This window comes from Pleurodeles waltl, chromosome 9 (assembly GCF_031143425.1).
Source record: "Pleurodeles waltl isolate 20211129_DDA chromosome 9, aPleWal1.hap1.20221129, whole genome shotgun sequence".
Taxonomy (NCBI): Eukaryota; Metazoa; Chordata; class Amphibia; order Caudata; family Salamandridae; genus Pleurodeles; species Pleurodeles waltl.
Genome location: NC_090448.1, coordinates 913,518,402 through 913,542,465, shown reverse-complemented (window position 1 = coordinate 913,542,465; position 24,064 = coordinate 913,518,402). Strand labels below are relative to the sequence as shown.

Here is a 24,064-nt window from a genome sequence, read left to right as displayed (position 1 = left end):
CAGTCCGAGCGTCAGCCGAGTATTGTGGCCACACCCATACAAATCTGGAACATGAATCAACAGCGACTAATTTGTATGCACTATCAGGTGTTAGTGGACCGCAATGGTCCAAGTACACACACTGTAATGGTCTGTTAGAGGGGTGTCAGCGGCGGGCGCTTGGCCGTGGAAACTTTAATTTGTTGACAGATGTCACAACAAAGGACATACTGCTTAGTCTCTTTGTAGAGACCGGGCCACCAATAACGGGCCTGTAAGAGTAAAATTGTAGCTGCCACACCAGCATGTGCAGATGCCACTCTCTCATGCGCTGCTTTGATCAATTGTGGTCTTTATATCTTTATCGGGGATGTCACGTACGTCTACGCCTGGAATTTTAACTTCAGCGTTCAGCATACTTCCCATATAGTATTAATATTTGTTAGGAAATCCTTTAGGATAAGGCGTACCATGAAGCGTAGCTTTTATGGCAGCTAAAGTGTCTGTGTCTGGTTTGGAACTCGAACGAGTCACTGCAGCTACAGTGGCTACTGCCACTGCTGACTTTGTGGTCTCATCAGCCAAAGTATTTCCAGCAACGTGTATTCCAACGCGCTGGTGTCCAAGTGTATGCACAACATGGACTTTCGGTAGCGTCTCTTTCAGGTCTGCTACCTTCCCCCACAGGAGTCTGTGTTTTATGGTGTTGCCTTTGGAATCTCTGAACCCATTCTGACGCCAGTAATGCAGATATTCATTAAAGGGCTGGACACAGTAATATGAATCACAAACAATCAGCGTAGCCTGCGCTGGATCCGTATGTTCTAGTGCCATCAGCAGACATTTTAGCTCAGCCAATCGTGCTGTACAATCCCCTAAGGTCTGTGTATAGGTATGTAAGGGACAAAATTTCTCCCCCTCAAAATAGCCGCTTACGACTGCGCAAGCAGCGGAGTATTGGTGTTTAGTTTCAATCGCTGGTTGCGCAGATCCATCGTGTACATGACTCTATGATATTGACAAATAGGCAAAGTATTAGCTGGAACTGGATATTCTATTTCATATTGTAGAAATTCTTGAGTTTGTAACTTAGGATCAAAAATATAGTCTACATCAGTGGCTGTTAGAGATGTAGCCCATTGTATCCAACGTGGATGAAGTGCTTTTGCGTTCGGAACGCTAGCTTTTGTAACAGCCTCTAGTGCTGGAATTGGAGAAACAACAATGATGCGTTTCCCTTGGGCAAGAGGTCTTTCTTTAATAACAGCCATCTGTACAGCAGTGAGAATTTTCTCCGTGGGTGCAAAGCGTTGTTCAGCAGCCGAATACAAATGTGATTTGTATGCAATTGGGACCGTCTCACCTTCATTAAATGTCACATAGGTGAAACCGATGGCCCCAGCTATTACCCTGATGACCAAATGTGTTTTGTTGTCCCTTGTGTGTAAATGTTTTGCTTCTAGTACATCTGTCTGCCATTCTCAAAGAGTGCGTGTATGTTCAACTGTCCAGAATTTACTTGAAAAATCGTGACATATTAAGTCATATAAAGGTTTTATGCGCGTTACATAATCAGGAATGTATGTTCTGACAAAATTTAGAAAACCCAACAACGATTGAAGTTTTTTATTTGTATTCGGTGGTTGTAATTGTGCAAGTTTTTCTAAAAATTGTGGCGCTAGGCTCTTCCCTTCACTCGACAGCTCATATCCCAGGAACAGGACACTGAGGAAGGCAATTTTTGATTTTTTAAAGTTAAATTTGTAGCCAAGTTCGGCAAACCCTACAACAATGCGGGCTACCTGTCTTAAATGTTGTAGTAACTCATCATCCGTGAGGTATATATCATCTACATATGACAATGCTTCAGGGTCAATCTTGTGTAAAATAGCAGTAACACGAGCCGCAAACAGTCCTGGGCTGTTCTTATACCGCTGAGGCAAACAACAGAATTTTTTCTGAGAGCCTAATGCACTAAAGCTTGTTAAGTCCTTGCTTTCAGGCGCTGTATTCTGGCAGAAGAACCCATTCGAGATGTCTAAAGTTGTTTTGTATTTGTTTCGCACAATGTTGCTCATTAGTGCAGTGCTATGTGAATTTTGTATAGCATATGTACGTGTATGTCCATTTAAATGTCTGTAGTCTAAGACTATTCTGTATGAACGATCTGGCTTAGCTACAAGGAATAAAGGGTTATTCATCGGTGAGACACAGTGTTCAATCACACCCTGGTATTCCAATTGTGTTGAGTATCTCTCTCACCGGTGCCCTTGCTTCATGTTTTATGGGATACTGCGGTTGTGGCTGCGGTTCACTTTTAATAGGAATAACATGGTAGGGAGAGTCCCTATCCCACCCCACGTGATTTCTATATAACGCGGGTTCTTGTACTAGAGCCCATTCTATAGAATAGGACTCGGCGAGTTTCTCCGGAACAAGGGGCGAGAAAGAAGGTTTACTGACCTCTTCTCCATATGGACAGGTGCGGACAAAATCAGGCGGCCAGTCTTGTTCAGCCAACAGGATATCATATACTTTGACTACACGGTCTCAAAAGAACGCGTGTATCGTGCTTTCAATGTCTCCTTCTAATTGTAGTGTTACTTTGTACATCCTATCAGGCTCGGAGATACGCATGTCCGCAGTTTCTACTTGTATAAAGTCATCAGTTGCTTTCACCTCCAGATGCTCTAGAAGATTCCGGCAAACTATTGTGAACTCTGCTGCGCTGTCTAGCAGTGCTAGAGCCCAGTTCTTGTTCTTCAAGAGTACCCTCTTCCTGTGTGGCATGTCGAACTGAGACTGCTGCCCCTTTTTGTCTTTTTAAATTGTTGTTTTTGTTGTACAGGTTTCTCTTCCTTTTTAACAGAATCCTCTGAAGAGTGCTGTGATTCCTGTCTCAGTTTCACGTACTCTGTTCTTCGCTCTGATCGCCCACCTCTCTCATTTCTTTTTTCAGATGAGTCCTGAAAGGAACGAGATTGGCGTGTATCAGTATATTGATATCTATCAGGCGTTTTTATATTATCTCTATTCCTGAGATTATATCTATTCTGTGGGGTCTCCATACGAGGAGATTCTCCCCTTTCTTTTTTAGGTGTTTGTTGCTTTTTGTCCCAACGTTTCTTATTACCCTCAGGCTGTTGTTTAGTATTATCTTTATTAATTTTACCCTGAAATTGAGGTTTTTGTGGTCTAGCCCCAAGGCTATCTCGACCGATACTTGCATATGTTTCCGCTATTATTTTAGGCAGCTCTCGTTCCTGATCTTGTTGCGGAACGTCACAGAGCCGCATGCGCACTGCAAGTGCATCTGCTTCCCCTTTAGGATTACTTAGGATGATTGAAGAAACTGTGGCAAAATTGCCCATCAGTTGCATTCCCAAATCTAGGGCCGGGGCAGCCCTGTATTCATCTTGAATTTGTTTAAGCACTTCTGGTAAGTTGGCAAGTGTCAGCGTACCGTGTGCCGTTGTATAGAGCGCTTTTTGCCAGGACCTTACCCATAATTGAATGTACAGTCACCGGATTTATACCTGGTGTTACGCATGTGGTTGCGCTGGAGCAGCACGCAGTGGGTTTTTATTTAACGTTTGCATCACAAATTGCACTAATCGTCTTATATTGCTATTAATTCAATATATAAGCGTCGAACCTCAGCTACTGCTAAATTCGCAACCGCAGGATGTGGTGTGAAAGTGGCCAATAAAGGACCGTCATTACTTAGTGGACCTAACCTAACTGGTAATATTGTATGGGGTAGGGCGCCATCAAGCCAATTATTATGTTCTTGATATGATAGAGGTATCTCTAAATATGCGTACGCCCTGTATTGTCCAGGCGCGTTCGCAACTGTATATGTGTGAAATGTATTTGTATTCCCATCAATTGCTGGAAATGTGACCCAAGAGTAAAAAAGCTCTGTTCTATAAGCTGCGTGGGCGTCCAGCACAAGCGTGACTTGACCTCCCTGGGCCGTGAGGCCATTTGCTAGTAAGTGTGCTGTGAGAGGTTGTCTCATGTTATCAGCTATTTGTACAACCTGGGGATTCGCCATCATAGAAGCACTAAGAGTTCAGAGAAGGCACACCAATATGGGTTTTTTTACTTTTAAAGTTCAAGCTTGAACAACCGCCAGCTGAAATAGGATTACCTATACGGCTGTGGTGGAAATCCTCAGTACCACGGACGTCTCCGTATACGGAACTGAGTTGTCATTATATAAAATGAGACTGAGATATTCCGGTGGACCCGAAAATTAGAGCCTGACCAAATGTTGGTGGCGCCATGTCGCGTAGGCTCTCATTATCCTAATGAGACTACTGGATTTTGAGCAGCAAGATCGGCCACTATGTGGGGACTGAGTCTGACCCACGGTGGATGACGCTTGTCACTCCAAATTCGGGTTTTGTTCCGGCTAACTAGGAGTGCCTCATCTCTCCCAAATGGTAGAGACAATTGGGCAGCCGAGCGCATGACATATCAGTACTTCTCAGGGAAGTCGTGGTCACTCGGGTCACAACCGGTTCTCTCATACACAGTACGGTCTCATATATAAATGACAATAAGACAGTATAAGTTTTAAAGATTGGTTTATTAAAACAATGCATTTTGGATAGCAAAGTGTGAACTGCAATAACCATAACTACACAACACAATAATATTAAAATAGTGACGATGAGAGTGAAGCACAAGAATAAGGCTATCATAGTGCCGTTAGTATCGATGGATTATTTCCTCTCTAAATTATATTTCGGGGACGGCATGTTAAGCTCTAAGCCTGCCTTTCAGGTTCCCCCGGGAGGACATCAACCCTCATACCTTAGCAAAGGCTTGTAATCTGCGTCAGCATCTGCAACGGGGCATTCAGCATACAGTTGTGGTTTCCTGGCTAGAATCTCCCTCTTGACGTGTACTAGGACTAGAAAGTGTTTTTATAACTAACACAGCAAATGTTCTAAGCAAATGTCCCTACGTAAGGATGTGTATTTTCTACAAATGTTGGAGACTAAACTTCTACCACGTTTACCGGCAGTGTACCAGACTGTAGCCTTGACTAAACAAGAATGCATTGTTTGAGAACACAGTGCTGAACAAAGCTAAACAGTGTGATAGAAGAAATTAAAACAATACCTTAAAAACTGGTTATTGTAAAATAACAGTACGAAGCTGAATAAAATATATCTAGGGCAAAGTGCACAGCGGCCTAGTATGTTAAACTAACGTGCATGGAGCAATACTTAAAATGGCTACACAACACTGTGACTCTGCCTGTTTGTGGATTGTCTGTCTGGGGTAGTTTGACAGTTAGGCTGTTTTTCACCTGTCTAGACAGTGACACAAAAGGGGGCGGGGTGTAGCCTGCATATCCTGAAGAGCTATATGAGCTAGAGGGGAGGGAGGCGTAGTCGTTCACAACTGAAAGGACTGTGCCTGCCCTCACACAATGCAGTCTCCGCCCCCTGGTGTGCGTCTGGGGCCTAGCCTGGACTGGACAAGGAAGGATCTTGCAAACACTTGAGACTTTGCTTTGAAGTTTGCCAACTTCAAAGGCAGAACAGGGTATAAGAAGAAGACCCAAAACCCCAGACTGTTCTTGCGCTGCTTCACATACCAGGGTACGCCGGGACCTGGCTTGGGCCGCGACCGCTGCTCACCTTCCGGACGGGTCCTGTCGCAGGCTGGAGCCCGCCTGCCCCCCTGCCTCGCGGGCTCTTCTCTGCCTACCGCGCCTCCAGTCGTCCTCGGCAACCGATCTCCACTCCTGAGGGCTGCAGCTCAGGGAAGGCAGCTCCGCTGAGGGCCGGACCCTGTCGCAGTCGCAGCTCACTGTCTTGAAGGCAGTCCCGGTCTCCAGCGGCAGCCGGGGCCCGCCTGCCCAGGCCGCACCGCCGGCTCTGCTTCCCTGCGGCTCCTCCGCTGTTTCTTCGCGGCCCTCACCGGGCCCGCCTCCAACCCGGATCTCACACCAGTCTGGCGGCCGGGCGGGGGCAGTTTGGGTGCGGGATGGCAGAGGCTTCCAAACGGCGGATGACGGAGGGGTCCGGGGCACTCTTAGAGTGCGACCGCCATCTTGATGCCCGAAGCCACGCCCCCCTACTTATAATAATTAGAAGGTGGTGGCTAAATTGTAAAGGAAAATTATAACTGTAGCTTTAGAATTTTTAAAGTTTGTATCGTTTAAACTTGGGTTGTATAAGGAAAATAATTTTTCATAACCATAACTAAGCTTTAACCTTTGTGTTTTTCATTGAAAAAATATATATATGTCTGTGTGTGTGTTTGTGTGTGTGTGTGTGTGTGTGTATATATATATATATATATATATATATACACACACACACATATAATAATGTTGTATGTGAAGAGGCAGCAGAATAGCCTATAATGACGACCCTGTCAATTGATTGGGTAAATTAGATTAGATAGGGAGTGGAAGAAGAAATGTCTTCCCTCTGGTTATGGATTATGATACGCGGCAGCAGCAGAATTAATTGTTTTTTTTGTGCAGTTCTGTGGTATTTTTCCTCACCGAAATGTGCACACTATTGGGTATTCCAAAATTGTGTTGACATATTTGGAACTTAGCACACGATAAATACTTGGCATGCTTAATGACTGGACACAAGATATGAATGAGTTTGTTTTCAGGATTTTACTTTGCATCTGGCAAAACTGTGCAACATTGCACCATACTGCAAAACGTTTTAGATTTGCTTTAATTTCTTGAACTTCTAACTTCATTATTACATGGAGGTGATGGTAAGAAAGTCTGGCCAACCCAGACTTTTTGTGCGGTAGGTCTGTATAAACTGCAAAATGGGAGAGGCAAACACAAATTTTTAGTTGAGAAAATGAGGAAAAAAACTAAATTTCTCGACATTAAAAGCATCTTAGTATTGACAGGGTTAAAATGAAAACATTCATTCTTGGTTGAGTGCCTCAGTCATTGAAAACAATTCCATTAGAAATAGTGTGCTTCTGTCAAGAAGAGTTGCAAGGGAGAGGGGAAGATGACTGCCTCTCTTGTTGCATGACAGATGGATTCAAAGATGTTCTATTGAAATAAATTGATAAAACGTACATAAAAGATGCTGATGACATATGTCCTAGCGTGCATAGGTGATGTACCATCTAAGAAGTATTAGTCTGCAGTGGCCTGGCCACACAAAAGTGAACCATTTAATGGCAAAACTTTTATAGCACAACGATTCTTCATCAGTGTGCTTTTGAGGCTTTCAGTAACAAAACTATTATATTTACACAGTATACGTTTGGAGACTTTTATTAATTGCACTGTTAAATTTGATGCAGGTGCTTTGAACCCAAATAGAAAATAAAAGGCAGATACATTGTGAAAACAACCGGTCAGTCATTTTATCCATTATCTAATAATAATAGATAAAGGCTACAATACATTTTATTTGTAACACAGCTAAGAACTTCTTTTCTTCTAAGAGCAGGATAAGAGGTATAGACATTGAAAAACACACCCAATAGTTTCTGAAATACCCCAACTAGTTATGTCCTGACCACCTCATCAGCTTACTTTATATATTATTGTTTGTATGTTAATTCCATTTCAAACTTACTTATATATGAGAATGTTGTTTTTTATTCATAGTGTCTTAATGAAATGCTGGAGTCTGCAGATGCACCACTGGAAGTCACAGGAGGATTTATTCAAACAATTTCTTTGTCAGTACCATGGGGTTCATTGCTGCAGGATAACTGTGCCTTGGAAATCAAGGGATTAGAGGTGGTCTTCAGGCCAAGACCACGACCAGGTTAGTAATATACAGACCATGCTGTGACATTTATATGCTATTTTATCCAATACCACTTTAGTCACCTCATTTGGAGATTCAAGTTTCTCCCCTGATTAAGGCTGTCCTCCCTCCCCTCAATTACTAATACTGAGGGGTACTGAATCTCAGGAGGATGAGTTAATGGGGATTACAAGACCCTGAAGTTTTCTTGAGAAATGGAGAATTAACTTTGGGTCTGATTCTCTTGTGAGTCCTCATTTACCTGTCTCACACCTCATTGTTTTATCTAGAGATTTTGGATGCTTTCACCAGTAATAATGCCTCTGCAACATGTACAGGGCCTGTGTATTTATAACAGACCTTGTAATTCTTGGTGGGGCTGATCAAACTTGCCAGCTCCATTGAGAATTGTGGTGAGCTTGTTACTGGCAGTGGGAGTGATGGGAAGGTGGAGTGGTTTGTGCATGTACATTGAAAGATGAATAATTTTCTGAAGCTATCTGAATCACCCATCTATATGATATTTCTTGAAACATGAGTGTCTTTTAAGTGCAACCTGTTTTTAGCATCTAGTTCTTTTTGTCAAAGTAATCTAAAGAGAATCTGATCATGTTAACTTGTTCCCTGTAGATGAGCAGTATTTTCCTTACCACCTAATCTCTCTTTTTTATAATCCCTTACCTTATAATAAGGGGAATTCTCCTGTGAAACATTCTGCTTTCCCGTTTTTATCACTAGCTGGGTCCTTGGTGGACTTAGAGATAGAGCATTGTCCTTTATTTGCAGGTAAGTTCTAATGTGCGAATTTTCTACAAGCAGGTGTGTAAACTGACATTAATTGGCATGCATCTTCTCTTCATAAGATGTATTTGGGCATAATGGAAATTAACAAAGTTTGTTTTTCATCTGAGGGGAGCCTCCATTTTGTGGATCCAAAATTCCCTGGCCAGTCCAATAGCCTCTCTGAAGCACATACTGAACCAGTAGGCACTTCATTTGACTCAGTTCCTGGCCTAGCTGAGTTGACTACCGGCCTCATTGAAGGTAAAAAAAAGCATGCTGTGTGTCTTCCATATCCAGCAGTGGAAATGCTAAGTTCAAGTCCTAAGAAGTAAGAAGATAACTCTTCCTACACACTGGACTGCTCAACATCCATAAGTGCTGAATAGTCTGTATTCAGTCAAATAAATAGATCATAAAAGAGTCTCATACAATACAAAGTTTAAAAACATATAAAATACACAAAACATTATCCATAAAAAACGACCAAAGCCCCCTCCTTAAAAATAAATCACCTCATCTTGTTATCAAAACAGCAACTTCTTATCCCAGGCAACCACTCCTTTCAGTAAGTGGCCCTCTGAGCAGCATACATCATAATCATTTAACTGGCGAAGGAAGATCAAGGTGACCCTACAATTAGTGAAGTTTTGTTTCCATAACAGTGGTACCAAATACAATTTTCTAAAGGGCTCGTAATACTTAAAAAAAAAACATAAAGTGCAAATGACAAACCTTACTTTTGTCCTCTGCCCCTGGTGGAGGAGTCTCAGGAGATCTACCATTGAGACCCATGGACGATAAAATTGCCCAGAGCTTTTCCCTGTTGAGTCATTCAAATGCGCTCGACAGCCCATGAAGGCTAAGTGAATGGACCCACTCTTCACAGACTTATACTTGGCCTTGAGGAGATACAGGTTAAGGCACTGTTCAGACCCTTTCTAAATCCATATTGGACCTGAGACAGAATTTTTCTCTCCTGCACCCAAGAGATCAAGCGTTCCAACACCACCCACCCCATTAATTTGGAAGAGGAATCAAGCAGCAAGATTGGTTGATAACACCTAGGATCCAAACTATTGCCCTTTTTAAAAATTGGAACCACTGCAGAAGATCGCCAAGATGTAGGGGCTCAGCCCTACATACAATATTAAAAATCTTGGTTAAAAGGTGGGCCCAGAATTCTGGATATTTTATAAAGAGGTCCATCAGGATCCGATCTGTACCAGGGGCCTTGTTGAGGAGACTTTCACGAATGGCCTTTAAAACTTTAATCTCTAAAAAGATAGGACCGAGGTTCAGAGGCAGTGTCACTTACGCAGAATCATTTGTTAACTCATCAGCCCCACAAATAACAGAAATATGGTCAAGCCAGTCTTCGGGGGGTATATGCGATGTAACAACTTCTGGGGATTTGCCAAATGAAAGACCAGCCCAGACTACCCGCCAAAAAGCCTGGGAGTCCTTCTTTTGGCTGGCTTCCACTATATTTCCCCATTGCTCGACCTTAACTTCGGCCTTCCATTGTTTTAGGGCCTGGGCATATGCTTTTCTACAGCCAATGACAGTAGCCTGATCTCTAGGAGTTTGACTAAACGCCTACGCAGGGCGGAATTAGCTATCCTACATGATTTGTCAAACGATGAGCAGCTAGTCATGGAGCTATTTTTAATTGGTCTGTTCATGAGATCCCTAACATGAGACAAACGCTCAACAAAGCCTGCCAAAGGATTTGCAGGACCACCACTTACCACTTGGCATAATATTTGCAGGAATGGACATGCGCTTTGCACCTGATCCATAATGAACGCCAGATTTGCAGACCACCAGACCACCCCCTGCCATTATCCTTTAGCCCTCATTTTTGTCTGGCTCCAGACTATCTTGGCCCTACCTGGGAAGGTGCTTTGAGGTGTAGAGCCAGGGGGTTGTGATCACTAAAGACTGATGGAAACACTTCTATCCCATTAATCAGGGCTAAAAGGTTCAGAGAAACAAATACATATTCAATAGTAGAGCTACAGCCCCGCTTAGTAAAGGTTGGTGCCACCGTAGTATCTGAGCTAAATATAGGTCTGACCAAATTATGTGCAAAGAGGAAGGAGTATAAGTGCCGCCCCTTCGAGTTCAATCCCCTTTGTTCCACTTCGAAACTAAAAGGATTAGTCCGCTAGAAAGGATGTATCTCCCACTTTTGCATTAAAATCCCCTGCCAGGAGTACATTTAGCCCACCTTTAGTCTGAGCTATAACAAACAAAGAGCTAATAACTAAAGAGAGATCTTGAAAGGTGGAAATGTTAGTAGATGTAAAATCGTTATTATAGTAGTTCACCATAAAAATTCTTAACTTGCAGGCACAACTCACTTCAAATACCTGAATCCCACCCGAATCTATTACTATTAGTAGGACCTTGTACCCAATGTTAACCTTGAACCACGTCACTAAACCCCCTTTAGCATGACTAGAGGGTGAGGGGGTAGCAAAGTTACTAAAACTGATGTACCCATCAAGAACCATTTCTGAAACAGCCCAGGTTTCCTGCATAAAAATAATATCAAAATTTTATATAAACAATCGCCAATCCTCAACCTCTTACTTTGAGACTAAACTAATTCCAGCTAAGAAATGTCCAATGCAGTATCTTACTAGTTTGTAAAAGTGGTTTAGATGGGAAAATTGCCAATTCACCAGAGGCATTTATAGGTGGACTAGTCTCAGACCCAGTCGGTGTGGCAATGATATATTCCTCCTCCATCAGCTCCCCCCCCTGTGAGAAAGTAGCCTCTTTCTAGCCTTGTTACCCCCACTTTTGGCCTGTTTGTGAGTGTATGTCAGGGTGTTTTCACTGTCTCACTGGGATCCTGCTAGCCAGGGCCCGGTGCTCATAGTGAAAACCCTATGTTTTCAGTATGTTTGTTATGTGTCACTGGGACCCTGCTAGTCAGGACCCCAGTGCTCATAAGTTTGTGGCCTATATGTATGTGTTCCCTGTGTGGTGCCTAACTGTCTCACTGAGGCTCTGCTAACCAGAACCTCAGTGGTTATGCTCTCTCATTTCTTTCCAAATTGTCACTAACAGGCTAGTGACCAATTTTACCAATTTACATTGGCTTACTGGAACACCCTTATAATTCCCTAGTATATGGTACTAAGGTACCCAGGGTATTGGGGTTCCAGGAGATCCCTATGGGCTGCAGCATTTCTTTTGCCACCCATAGGGAGCTCTGACAATTCTTACACAGGCCTGCCACTGCAGCCTGAGTGAAATAACGTCCACGTTATTTCACAGCCATTTTACACTGCACTTAAGTAACTTATAAGTCACCTATATGTCTAACCTTTACCTGGTAAAGGTTGGGTGCAAAGTTACTTAGTGTGAGGGCACCCTGGCACTAGCCAAGGTGCCCCCACATTGTTCAGGGCCAATTCCCCGGACTTTGTGAGTGCGGGGACACCATTACACGCGTGCACTACATATAGGTCACTACCTATATGTAGCTTCACAATGGTAACTCCGAATATGGCCATGTAACATGTCTATGATCATGGAATTGCCCCCTCTATGCCATCCTGGCATTGTTGGCACAATTCCATGATCCCAGTGGTCTGTAGCACAGACCCTGGTACTGCCAAACTGCCTTTCCTGGGGTTTCACTGCAGCTGCTGCTGCCAACCCCTCAGTCAGGTTTCTGCCCCCCTGGGGTCAAGCCAGGCTTGTCCCAGGATGGCAGAACAAAGGACTTCCTCTGAGAGAGGGTGTTACACCCTCTCCCTTTGGAAAATGGTGTGAAGGCAGGAGAGGAGTAGCCTTCCCCAGCCTCTGGAAATTCTTTCTTGGGCACAGATGTGCCCAATTCTGCATAAGCCAGTCTACACCGGTTCAGGGACCCCTTAGCCCTGCTCTGGCGCGAAACTGGACAAAGGAAAGGGGAGTGACCACTCCCCTGACCTGCACCTCCCCTGGGAGGTGTCCAGAGCTCCTCCAGTGTGCTCCAGACCTCTGCCATCTTGGAAACAGAGGTGCTGCTGGCACACTGGACTGCTCTGAGTGGCCAGTGTCACCAGGTGACGTCAGAGACTCCTTCTGATAGGCTCCTTCAGGTGTTAGTAGCCTATCCTCTCTCCTAAGTAGCCAAACCCTCTTTTTCTGGCTATTTAGGGTCTCTGTCTCTGGGGAAACTTTAGATAACGAATGCAAGAGCTCATCAGAGTTCCTCTGCATCTCTCTCTTCATCTTCTGCCAAGGAATCGACTGCTGACCGCGCTGGAAGCCTGCAAACCTGCAACATAGTAGCAAAGACAACTACTGCAACTCTGTAACGCTGATCCTGCCGCCTTCTCGACTGTTTTCCTGGTGGTGCATGCTGTGGGGGTAGTCTGCCTCCTCTCTGCACTAGAAGCTCCGAAGAAATCTCCCGTGGGTCGACGGAATCTTCCCCCTGCAACCGCAGGCACCAAAAAGCAGCATTACCGGTCCCTTGGGTCTCCTCTCAGCACGACGAGCGAGGTCCCTCGAATCCAGCAACTGTGTCCAAGTGACCCCCACAGTCCAGTGACTCTTCAGTCCAAGTTTGGTGGAGGTAAGTCCTTGCCTCACCTCGCTAGACTGCATTGCTGGGAACCGCGACTTTTGCAGCTGCTCCGGCCCCTGTGCACTTCCGGCGGAAATCCTTTGTGCACAGCCAAGCCTGGGTCCACGGCACTCTAACCTGCATTGCACGACTTTCTAAGTTGGTCTCCGGCGACGTGGGACTCCTTTGTGTAACTTCGGGTGAGCACCGTTTCACGCATCCTCGTAGTGCCTGTTTCTGGCACTTCCCCGGGTGCTACCTGCTGCTGAGAGGGCTCCTTGTCTTGCTCGACGTCCCCTCTCTCTCCTGGTCCAATTTGCGACCTCCTGGTCCCTCCTGGCCCACAGCAGCATCCAAAAACGCTAACCGCACGATTTGCAGCTAGCAAGGCTTGTTGGCGTTCTTTCGGCGGGAAAACACTTCTGCACGACTCTCCACGGCGAGAGGGATCCGTCCACCAAAGGGGAAGTCTCTAGCCCTTTTCGTTCCTGCAGAAACCTCAGCTTCTTCTGTCCAGTAGAAGCTTCTTTGCATCCACAGCTGGCATTTCCTGGGCATATGCCCATCTCCGACTTGCTTGTGACTTTTGGACTTGGTCCCCTTGTTCCACAGGTACCCTAGATTGGAAATCCACAGTTGTTGCATTGTTGGTTTGTGTCTTTCCTGCATTATTCCTCTATCACGACTTCTTTGTCTTTTGGGGAACTTTAGTGCACTTTGCACTCACTTTTCAGGGTCTTGGGGAGGGCTAATTTTCTAACTCTCACTATTTTCTAATAGTCCCAGCGACCCTCTACAAGGTCACATAGGTTTGGGGTCCATTCGTGGTTCGCATTCCACTTTTGGAGTATATGGTTTGTGTTGCCCCTATCCCTATGTGTCCACATTGCATCCTATTGTAACTATACATTGTTTGCACTGTTTTCTAAGACTATACTGCATATTTTTGCTATTGTGTATATATATCTTGTGTATATTTCCTATTCTCTCACTGAGGGTACACTCTAAGATACTTTGGCATATTGTCATAAAAATAAAGTACCTTTATTTTTAGTATAACTGTGTATTGTGTTTTCTTATGATATTGTGCAAGTGACACTTGTGGTACTGTAGTAGCTTCACACGTCTCCTAGTTCAGCCTAAGCTGCTCTGCTAAGCTACCATTATCTATCAGCCTAAGCTGCTAGACACTCTATACTCTAATAAGGGATAACTGGGCCTGGTGCAAGGTGCAAGTACCCCTTGGTACTCACTACAAGCCAGTCCAGCCCACACCCCCCCCCCCACTCCCACCAAGTGGCTTTCCTAGGCACATTTGAAATTACAGGTGGTTGTCAGTCCACATCTTCCAATTCATTTAAGACTGAATAGTGGCTACTGAGTGAAAGATGGGTAGGTTGGAAAAGACTCCCTATGCCCGTTAGGAAAACATGGTAAGAAGTTTGAGTGTTAACAGGATCTCCCATAGGGGCTGGATGATTATATAAAAAAATAAAAAACAACAATGTTTAAGATTCCGATCTGCTTAAGCCTCACCATACTGGCTCCTGCAAGCACTAGAACTTCCCTAACAACTTTGCGATCACAAAAGTTGATAACTACGAGGTCACCAGGTGATTGCCTCCTTTATGGGCCTATGCCGCCCACCCGGTAAACGAACATGATCTCTTTAAAAAGATCCCACTTACAACTTACATGTGTGTTTAGCCAGCAAATTACTTTGTTTTTAAGAGCTGAGGTAGATTCCATTATGGGGCATTGAAGCCTAGGCACATTGTCCAAGATAACCACATATGGGCATGAAGCTGGTGGCAAATCTATGACCAGGAGCTGGGGAGGGGGGTGCTCAGCTAGCTGCCAGAAGGTAACATTTTATTTGTAGTTTTGGAAGTAAGTTCCTGTATGTGGGAATTTGCAGAAAAAGTGGCCAGCTGATTAGCTGTGCTGCTTTCTCTGTCCACATTATGTAGACCTGAAGCAGGCCTCTGTGCGACTACTCTAAGAGGGCAATTAGGTACTGGGGCTGTCACCCTAGAGGAGGGGCAATCAAAGGCCCTTGACTGGGTTGCTGCGGACCGTGCTTGCACTGGGCCCTTCTCTGCCATGGAGATGAAATTGCCCAAACTGGATTCTAGTGAAGCTAGTGGGCTGTGTATTTGTTGTAGCTTAGAGTCCAGTAAGTCATTAAACCAGATCTTCAGCTGTACCCAAGAATCGGCGTTTAGGGGGCATAAAGGCACAAAACTAACAGAGGTGTTATGATTCAGGGGCTGTAATTTTGAGGCTGGTTTAAGTTTTAACTTAGCGACCCTTCTTCGCCTTTTTAATATTTGGCCAGAGTCGAGGGAGACACTCAGAGCATATAGAGCACTAGGGCAATCTGTGCATTCTGGCCTACATCCCCCACTAAGTTGCCCATATCGGCTCCATTTAGGTCCATACAAGGAGTTTGAGTAACAGGAGCCACAGAAGAAATAGCATGCAATGTATATTTGGCAGAACCAGTATTCAATATAACAACAGGGCTCAAGGGCTTACTGGGGGGCCTAGAGTCAATATCCTCCACTACTAGAGAAAGGTGGCGCTCTGCCAACTTAATTTAATTTGACACCAAATTCACTGTGCATACAAGAAAATTATCAATGGAGGACCGGGGGTGAGATCGCGGGGTGGGCGTAGAGCCCGTGGTCACCTTCCTTTTCCCCATTATGCCTCAACTTCATCAAAGAAAAAAGGTGGGAGCTAAAAATACCTACAATACAGATAGCCCAGAATTAAACATAAAAAATAAAATCTAAAGAGTGTGGGCCCAGCCTGGCCTCTGACGGTCTAAAACGGGCCCTTCTTGGCCCGGGCACGTCCCGCGCTGTGGAAAGTGCAGCCAAGTTTTATGCTCCTTCGGGTGCGACTGTCTGTGCTAGTCGCGTCCTGCTGCAATGGAGTCTGGGCCTGGAAGTGCGTGGCCCCTCTTCACTGCGAGCTGGTGAGTCTCCTAAGCTGCAGGAAGTGCGGCCAAGATTTATACGCGTCTGGGAGTGAATGTTTGTGCTAGTCGCGTCCTGCTGCAATGGAGCCTTGGCCTGTAAATGCGTGGCCTCCCTTCAGTACGAGCTCCTGAGAGTCCCGCGCTGTGGGAAGTGCGGCCACGTTTTATGTGCCTCCAGGCCCGAATGTCCGTTCTAGCGGCACCTTAATCGATGGAGTCTGGGCCTGGAAGTGCATGGACCCCCTTCAGTGTGAGTTGATGAGCGTCAATAAGTGTTTAGAGGCATTATAGGTCAGAGGAAGCAGGATCAGGAACAAGAATGGCCAGGTATTCTGGTTTGAAAGCAAGGATAATCTTTTTTTTTTTATTGAGTAAATTGCTGTAAATCTAACCTAGGACTGCTGGCACAACACTTTGAGTTTACACCATTTGTATTGACCAAACTTTGAAAATACAGTAATCCACCTTAGGAAGTACCATCAGATTGTTTGTTGCCCTTTGTCCACCATATACCTAACACAGAAATTTATGGATAGAAGAATCAGTTGTATAAATCACACAAGGAACAGGACTATGCAGAGTCATTTTGGCCCTGTAGGAGAACAGAACGGACAACAGAGAGACACAAGCTGCAAACATTACCATTTGGAAAACCAACCCAAATAAAGAAAGTTTCCTCAAGTTCCCTCTCTTCTGAGAAAATCCACCACACACCTGCCCACCTCTTAGAGAGCAACAAGGACTGCAAATAATAAGCTATCCCCCTCTTCCAGTCCTTTAAGGCAGTGTTCCCCGGGCCGCGGACCGGTGCCGGTCCGTGGATCAATCGGCACCGGGCCGCCCCACTGTGGCGGGCGGTAAATGTTTGATAATTTTTCTGTGGCCCGCTTGTCACACAATGGGACAAGCGGGCCACGGAAAAATGATCAAACATTTACCGGTCCGCGGCGATAAAAAGGTTGGACAACACTGCTTTAAGGAATGACTTGGCTGCCTTCAACACAAATAGCTTTCACCCCCAGCGTCACCTTCAAGTATAACAAAATTCTTACTGATGCCACAGAACCTCTTGCACATAGCTAAGCCTTAATTACCAATCTTTCTTTCTGGTAAGCATGACCCGTCACAGGTCTTAAAAAATCAGGATGGGGTAGCCATCTTATATTACTTTACCTTTACTCAGAATGACCTGGAGATTCCTTTTAAGGGGATCCACAAATGTCAGGGTGACCATCACAGCTCTGCCTACATTAGGGTTGCTCCCTTGAGCATCCATCTATTCTACCGCACTGCACAGCCCGCATCAGGAGCACTGGCATGATGCAGGCGGTGGTCACCACTGCTGGCTCCCTTAGCTTCTGCAATCTACTTATGCTCAATGGTGGCATTTGGCAAGGGGGGCAGATTCTCAGCTGTGCTTCCCCTGGCAAGTGGGCCAGACTCTCAGGTGTGCTTCCCCAGGAACCACATACTCCAACCCAGAGTTCATCCCTTTTCGTCCTGCATTCTTATAGTTTACTGCTATTTCCCCTGGTACACTACGCTGCCTGGAGCAGCTCAGCCAGGTTGAGAAATGAGATCTTCATTGTGAGCTCGGAGACTTGGTGACCACCTCCGAGCCTGGCTAGCTCTGCCTTTTTAGGAGAACCTTTTCAATAATAACGTAGACTCTAACATTCCTGCCCCAAAGGAAGTAGAGAAGTAAGCTTACTGAAAAGTGTAAGCATTTCATTCCTGGATGTCTCCTTAGAGATCTGCTGAAGCTGATGAAAGCAGTCATAGTTGATGAAACACAAGACACACTGTGGCTACTCAGTGTTCTTGCCCATTATGGCTAAGATTTTTCAGCCGCCTCATTTTGCACCCTATGCAGTCTTTGGAACCTTCCCCAATTCTACATATGCAGGTTCCTTGACCAACTGTTCTTCCTACAGTCTCTGACATACCCTTGGGCGCCATGACTATGAAGCAACTGCACTATCTATTTGAGGCCTCAGTAAATCGTTTTTGGATTCCCATTTCCCTGTGACACCTGTCCCCAAACACCTACTCCTATTTTTTAACGTTGCACACATACAAGATGGAAAGGTGTGAAATAATAAAATGGGTGTGTAAACTGTTGTGAGTGCCATACGAAGGACGCAGTTGATGACATTTATACCCACATCTGGGAAAAATGTGATATTCAAGAATTTAATTCCACTTCCTCAGGCCTTTTCTCACTGCCAGGGATTCTTATAATTGCTATCAACAAATTTCCCATTATTTGCTTTCATTTGAAATGTTCTGCAAGAGTGGAGGGAAATTGGGAAGTCTCTGACTGTCAGCTACTGTCCCAAGTGGTACACCTAAAAAAGGGATTGATGCTGAATTCTCTGACCAATTGAAGGTAGATTCTCTTTTGCCTAGCTTTGCTGTATGACCACATTTGCTGCTGCAGGGAACAATGTACATAATGAAGCGGGCTCCAAAGTGAGTTTGTTCTGTATTAAATGCTTCCTGTCCTTAAGTAACTTTTTCTGCTGTATCGTTTAGCAACAGTTCAAACCTACACCAAGCCAAATAATTGAGGCCTTCTCATTGGTGGTCCTGATATCTATCTTATTAGCTTCTGGCTAAAATGATTTCTGGCTACATACTTGAAGCCTACCAAAAGGCAGAGCTCATCTAACAGACATTTGTCTTTGAAAAGCACTTTGAACTGAGTGAAAAAAGCAGCTGAGTCCACTAAGCAGGCAATGCTTTTTCATCCTGCACCTGCGTAACAGGAACTTATAGCTGCCAGATTGCTTCTCCTTAGACTGATGTGTAGTTGCAGCAGTTTTTTCTTCAGGTGAGTCACTCAGGGAAGTGAGGCTCTAAGTAATTGTCCCTCCTTCCAGTGGGTGCAGACGTAGTGCTCCACCTCCCAGAATGAAGAAATTAGAGATGCTTTGGTGATTTAGATTTGGTCCTACATTATAGACATCTCTGGTTTCAGTAGCTATCCACACTCTTAGGCTCAGAGGTGGAAGGCTTTATGAACATGAGCATCATGTGTCCAGTCTTGAAACAGCAGCACAGTCATGTGGCGTTCACCAGGTGACTTGTGGCCCATAATAGACCTCAGCTGGGAGACTCACTTGATAAATACCTTTACATTCAAGATTGAGACAATCCAGGAAATTATCCTAAAGGTGAATCATGGGGAATTCATCGCATCTGAGGAGGAGTAGAGGTTGCTTATTTTCTAATATTCTGTGGCAATATCACCAGAGGTTCTTGAGATCAGCTCTGCCATTCAATCGCTTATAAATCCAAGCTCTTGTCATTAGTCTAAATTCAACACAAGAATGTTCGTTTTGTTATTGGTCTTTTTAAGTCGTCAGCCCTTGTCCCACCTTATTGTGACGACTGATGAGGTTGGTATCCGTCTAGTATTGATTTCAGGATAGAGAGCTGATTTATTTGAGTAACTGTGGATGTGAACAAGAGTAATTTAAGTATAGGGAATAACTACTCTGTTCTGAGAGTACTTTTAGATTCCGTTTTGTGCAGATGTGAGAAGCTCCATCCCTGGCTTTGATAGTGGCCCCAGTTTAATTGCTCCAAGTGCAAGGACAATGTTGCCTACTTTTTGTTTGTCATCCCATGTGCCAGAGAATGTCTAAAACCTTTGGTGTTTCAGGTATTTGTACACTGGCAGCTAGACATTTTGGAGGATCATGACTCTTGTGATACGTTTTCTGACTCAAAACATCTCCTTGTGACTGGTGGTGTCTAGCCTCTAAACATGTATTACTGGATCCTCCAGAGCTTGTCCTTTGTAACATGGACTCCAGTCTCTCGGTTAAGGTGTGACTATTGGAACTTCCTCCATGCAAGGCCATTAGTCCCCCTTAAGGAGTGATCCCATCTTCAACTAGCAAATACTTTTGATTGTCTTGATTGCTGTCCAGTAGTTCTCTAACCAAGTGCACAGCCACCCTACCCTTTATAGGACAGGCATTGTTGTAGCGATACATCTTAGTTTATGGTTTTGGGGGGTATTTGAGGTTTTGTCAAGCATTAGTGATCGAATAAGTTGATAGTGACCTGTGTTCCTCCTTCATGTATTGAGGTGGTGGCATTTGTTGCATGGCCAGGATCTTGCTTTCATTCCTCCTGAATAACTGAGCTTGCTCGCGAGATTGGGATGACTTGTACCATTTGGTTCATTGCTTACATCTTGGTCATCTGATGGCAAGGAGTTTTTACCATTCAGAGATTTGGTTGAACAGGAGAGTGGGGTTGTACCACTCCCTCGTGGCACCTTGCTCTGAGTCAGTAGTATGGCACCCCTTCCCAGGAGTGTAATATGTTTTGTGTACCATTTAAGATGAAGGAGCTTGTGGGGAAACACAACTACATTGAATATTCACCAGATAAACTGAAATGGCTGCTGCTTTTAGTGTGAGTTTTCAAGTTGTGGTGATGTCGCTTCATATCTATTTCTCTACTTCCCCTCTACTGACATAGGAAGGGCGCTTTGCCTACTGTCAGTTGCAGGGTGGTTATGCGATTGAATACTGAATATTGATGAGTTTGCTTGTACCTTAAAGGTAGCCCAGGGACTTTCTTTGGGGCAAAGGATATTTCTCTCTATTCTGACAGCGCACATTCAAGGTGTAGAGAATGTCAGACTGAACTTTTCAGAAATCTCCAGAAGAAAGACATTTTTGTCAGATTGGGAAAAAGTTTGGTCAAACTGTTTGGAATAACCACAATGCTCTCCTTCATCTTGATTGTTTCAGAGGTCTGCATTTCTGAGATGAATTCCCTTTTTTTCTTGATTGTTCGAATGGGCTGCCTCAGGCGGCATGGTTGGCTGAGTCACTTTTATTCCAGTACTTGAAAATCTCTTGTGTGCACTTTCCCTTTTCAGCAAAGGCATTCCTGAAGATCAAGACGGAAGGCTTGAGTTCCATCTTAATTGCTCTCTGTTGGACCAGAAAATCACAGTCCTCTTTCTTCCTGTATGTTTGTTTCCCCACAATGGGCCCTGCATCTCCTACTGTCTTCCTTGAATGGCCCCACCCCCACTTTTCTGCAAATATGTAGTTTAGGCCTGAGTATTTTGCTGCTTAAATGGTTATCCTTTACAGGCAGTTTGTTTTGAAAGAAATCACTGTCCTTCGCCTTTGACAGTAGCCGTTTACCTTGAAGACCTGTTCCCAACGTTGGGTATCGTACTCTTCTTGTTCCAATTTCTGGAACTTTCATTGTACCTTGGCTTTGATTGGTCTGTGCCGATGTACCTGTCTAGTATTTTATACCTTCACAAACTCACAGTTCCTCTTTGTTACTTCCAGCCTCAAACAAAGGGAACCTCATCTGATTAGATTGTGTGCAAAACCAACAAAATGGAAAAAAGGCTCTATTACTCAGACAATTCAGACCACAAAGAATATGGTAGTGCTTGGTTCCTGCCTTACAGCCAATATGTTCTCAATAATAACATTAAGACCTTTGAGAAATTCTAAAAGTGTCCTGAGTGGTAGTTACTACAGAAAAGAACATTTTAACATAAAATATAACAATTATCATCCCTTTCTCCAGACCTTAAAGAAATCTCTTTATGCCTCATTTGATTTGGCTTGCCACCTGACCTGTATTTGTTTGGCCTAGTCAATACTTTTATATCCAGACTTGTTGAAAAATTGTGGAAGTCTTCAATATCAGGTATTGTTCTCCTTTTGAACGTTTGAAGAAGCTTTATTTCGGCAAAGGATAGCCATAAAAGCCCTGCACATAGCACAAAAAACACTGGTTATGTAAACGAAGAACGGATATTAAAGGAAATATATATGCTGGTCGTAAAAGTGCCCTACCAACTATGTTAAGTGTCTAAAGCTGTCTGTCACGGTGGATACTACAGCAGTAAGTGTTATATGATAGGTAACAAACATGTTTATGTGGCTTGTATGATGAGCACAGTTTGAAAATAATAAAAAGTAAAAAAAAAAAATAAGAACTCCCTCCCCCCCCCACACACACAGGATATGATCCCACAATATAAAAATACATTTCATAGTAATAAATAGATAAATTAATAAATATATTAAAATACAGATCTCAGTGCAAATTCAGCCAGCGAATCACATAGTAGGGAAGGGAATCCATATCAGCAAAATCCCTAGCAGAAGCCACCCACACTACCTCCCTTGCTATCACTCAGTACGCTCCTATTGTTTGATCTCTTTTGCTCTTATATGCTAGTCAGCCCCCCAAAATATTGCGACTGTGCAAGCAAACATGAGATTTGGATCCAACCTCAAAGTTCTCAAAGCAACCACACTGCTGCGCATCCCCAGAGCCCTAGCTACTGGTCTTATCCACTTTCTAAGTGGTCCTGCAGAAGCCCGACATGCAAAAAAATAAATGGCCAGCTGACATAATGATGATGCTAAGTAATTTGTCGCCCAGTTACTCTTGAAGGATGTTAAGAAAAGTGAGCCAAATCGAAACTATGCATATAGCTTCCTATCCCCTGGCACTAAAATAAAATCTAAATAGGGTTCTAAGACATTAGTGGATTTAACATCCAGAAATCTGTTGGTTAAAGTGCCCCTCCTTCCCAGTTTTAAGTCCTTCTGCAGGATCCAAGCCCAATACCTCCTCTTTAGTACCGCATTCGCAGGATAATTTCTTGATACCTTGTGGCCCAGGAGGTCTGAAATCCTAAAACAGATTGCAACTTCTTGATCTTTACGAACCATACTATCCTATCTGCCCTGGCACTCCTAAATCCCCCCCCACCCCAATCAGAGGCATAGTGTTCAATATCCTGGTCGCAATCAACCTTATCCAGAAACAGCAGGGGACACAGCTGGCCCTATCCCTTATGGATTTCCAGCCAAAATCTAGTTATAGTGGCAGAAGCTGGGTACTAACAGGTAGCTGGACCAGACTCCAAATAAATTTGTGCTCCATCCTGGTCAGCTCACTGACACCCTCGAACCACCAGAGCTCTGCGCCATATTGTAGGAAAGTTCCATCTTGGTTGGCATGCTACCCCCATTTTTACTTGTATGTAGGTTTGTTTTTGCCTGTGTCACTGGGATCCTGCTAGCCAGGACCCCAGTGCTCATAAAGTGTGCCCTGTATGTGTTCCCTGTTTGTTGCCTAACTCTATCACTGAGGCTCTGCTAACCAGAACCTCAGTGTTTATGCTCTCTCTGCTTTTAAAGTAGTCACTGCAGGCTAGTGACTAATTTTACCAATTATGATTGGCACACTGGAACACCCGTATAATTCACTAGTATATGGTACCTAGGTACCCAGGGTATTGGGGTTCCAGGAGATCCCTATGGTCTGCAGCATTTCTTTTCCCACCCATAGGGAGGTCAGACAATTCTTACACAGGACTGCCACTGCAGCCTGAGTAAAATAACGTCCACGTTATTTCACAGCCATTTTACACTGCACATAAGTAACTTATAAGTCACCTATATGTCTAACCCCCACCTGGTGAAGGTTAGGTGCAAAGTTACTTAGTGTGAGGGCCCCTGGCACTAGCCAACCCTCAGACATGTTTCTGCCCCCCTGGGGCCTGGGCAGCCCAGTCCCAGGAAGGCAGAACAAAGGATTTCCTCTGAGAGAGGGTGTTACCCCCTCTCCTTTTGGAAATAGGTGTTAAGGGCCTGAGAGGAGTAGCCTCTCCTGGCCTCTGGAAATGCATTGAAGGGGACCGATGGGGCCCTCCTTGCATAAGCCAGTCTACACCAGTCCAGGGATCCCCCCAGCTCTGCTCTGGCGCGAAACTGGACGAAGGAAAGGGGAGTGACTACTCCTCTGACCAGCACCTCCCAAGGGGAGGTGCCCAGAGCTCCTCCAGTGTGTCCCAGACCTCTCCCATCTTGGATGCAGAGGTGTGAGGGAACAATGGAGACCTCTGAGTGGCCAGTGCCAGCAGGTGACGTCAGAGACCCCTCATGATAGGGGCTTACATCTCTCTGT

At 44.5% G+C, this 24,064-nt stretch overlaps 1 protein-coding gene across 2 annotated transcripts in view; it reads left to right on the top strand.

Moving 5' to 3' along the window:
• ATG2B (autophagy related 2B) overlaps positions 1-24,064 on the top strand; it is an 860,766-nt gene that overhangs the window by 46,936 nt on the left and 789,766 nt on the right. For both annotated transcript variants that reach the window (XM_069208269.1, XM_069208268.1), the window contains exon 2: positions 7,604-7,766. In XM_069208269.1, the coding sequence (XP_069064370.1) occupies positions 7,616-7,766 (151 nt within the window). In that variant the 5' untranslated portion in view covers positions 7,604-7,615. The remainder of the gene's footprint in view (positions 1-7,603; positions 7,767-24,064) is intronic.